The 1,855-nt window shown below is 41.5% G+C and overlaps 1 protein-coding gene across 10 annotated transcripts in view; it reads right to left on the bottom strand.

Moving 5' to 3' along the window:
* LOC108622443 (uncharacterized) overlaps nucleotides 1–1,855 on the bottom strand; it is a 116,004-nt gene that overhangs the window by 13,234 nt on the left and 100,915 nt on the right. For all 10 annotated transcript variants that reach the window (XR_003388838.1, XM_026811502.1, XM_026811497.1 and 7 more), the window contains one exon: nucleotides 738–1,068. Coding sequence is in view for 9 of the 10 variants with exons in the window: in XM_026811502.1 (XP_026667303.1) it covers nucleotides 738–1,068 (331 nt within the window). In the remaining variant the exon portion in view is untranslated. The remainder of the gene's footprint in view (nucleotides 1–737; nucleotides 1,069–1,855) is intronic.

The following is a 1,855-nucleotide window of genomic DNA, read 5'->3' on the forward strand; positions in this document are numbered from 1 at the left end:
AATTAACACATCACCTTTCGGATTGTGTAGCTTTATATTCTATTAATAAAAGTAGATGATAGAACGGAGCGCTTACTTTTGCTCTATTGTGCTGCAAGTTTACATTGATTTCATGATTTACTAGGTTTATGTGCAATGTGTGCTTGCCCTTCCACCACTATTTTTCATATAGTAGCAGTAGCGGGACGTACAGTGAGGATTATTGTTGAAGATCACGCATTTTTATAGGCGTTGATGTAGAATCGGACAATACGTATTCGGTAGTAGAGGGGAAAGCGTAGAAATCACATATAGGAGAACGCTGATACGTCGTTGGTCAACAGCAATTGGCTCCCCATATATGTATTTAAATAATAAACTTATGAGCGAAACTTGACAACTGTTACTACGATTTCATTACTTTCTAGTTCTCAATTTGACAAAAATATAATTGTTTTATTTAAATTTAGTTGAATATTGTTTATAATTATGATGATAATAAGTAAATGGGAAACTTGACGTCTTTCGTTGATTTCACAACTTTCAGGTGCTTCTTTTCACAAGGCTATAATATTTATTATATTATTGCTACTTAAAATTATGAACGAAAGCAATGTAAGAAGGATTTTGTTGGAATAGGAACCAGACATCTCAAACTTGCTCATTTCTTTACCGTTTCATGAAAGTTTCGTTTAAACCGAACTTCATAGATAATATCTTTGATTTGTGAAGTCGTTTGATATGAAAATGAAACTCACTTGGAAGATGGTGACTTTCTTGAGGACCGACAGGTTCACGTGCAACGCCAGCTCGGTTTTCAGCTTGTCCGGCAGTAGACCGAGCGCGGTGTTAATGTCACCGCCGCCCTGTATCCTCCCCCGCGACCAGCTGTAGTCGTACCACCTGAGCACCCGCCGCTTCATCCCCCCGGGCACTTTGTGATGCCTCATGTAGGTCTTGGCTCCGTCCAGCAGCCTCTCGAACTCCAAACGATTAGCGTTCCGATTCGTAATCACGTTGCCAACTTGGCCGACGATCGTCGCGAATATGAACACCCCGATCAGGTAGCTGACTATCGTGAAGACGTACCTATGGATCAGTAAGCGAGAAAAAGAGACGATCAGTCCAAAGAGGATGTGATCAGTGTCCTCGGTTCATGGACGAGCGGCCCCCTCCGGAGCCTTTCTCCTCTTTCTCTCTCTTTTTTTTTTTTTTTATCAACCTCTCTCGCTCTTTCTTTCTCTCCAGTCTGCTTATCCTCCCTTCTTCCTTACTATTTAGTTATCTCGCCTGCTTCGTTTACCTTCTCCCTCTTGACTTATCACATTCGCTCGCTCACGAATCGTTCCTTATCATTCACAACGATTTCACGCTCAGAAAAATATCGTACTCAATCGCGATGTATAAAAATCTATAGTTCCAATTATGCTATCAATTATTTTAAATCACAATACGTTTTACGATGTGTCAGACTCAACGAGAGGATTATTCTTTTTGCTCGGTAGAACGATATTTCTCAAATATTGTCACAGAATTGGCAAATAATTCTTCACGAGTTTACGACATATTTTGATAAATCCGATTGCGCGTCTCTCGCACGTGGACCCGAACAAATCGAAACGTCTCACCACAAACGGGATTCACGACAGCTCAATCCGTGCACCCTTTGTGCTCGGTCCGAACGTCCTCGCGATGCGTACTTCTCTCAGCGATCTCTTCACCATCCTGCATCGTTTCTACCACGCGTGATCACTCATTCATTTTTATCCCAAATATCCGTGACACACGAATACACAGAGATGGGCCAGAAGCTTCGAAACGCTAATGCAATGTCTTAATTGGTGAAACGTAGCCAAAAAACGAGATACAAGAGACA

The sequence above is a fragment of the Ceratina calcarata genome, unplaced genomic scaffold (genome assembly GCF_001652005.2).
Source record: "Ceratina calcarata isolate Rehan_Ccalc_2016 unplaced genomic scaffold, ASM165200v1 scaffold222.2, whole genome shotgun sequence".
Classification (NCBI taxonomy): Eukaryota; Metazoa; Arthropoda; class Insecta; order Hymenoptera; family Apidae; genus Ceratina; species Ceratina calcarata.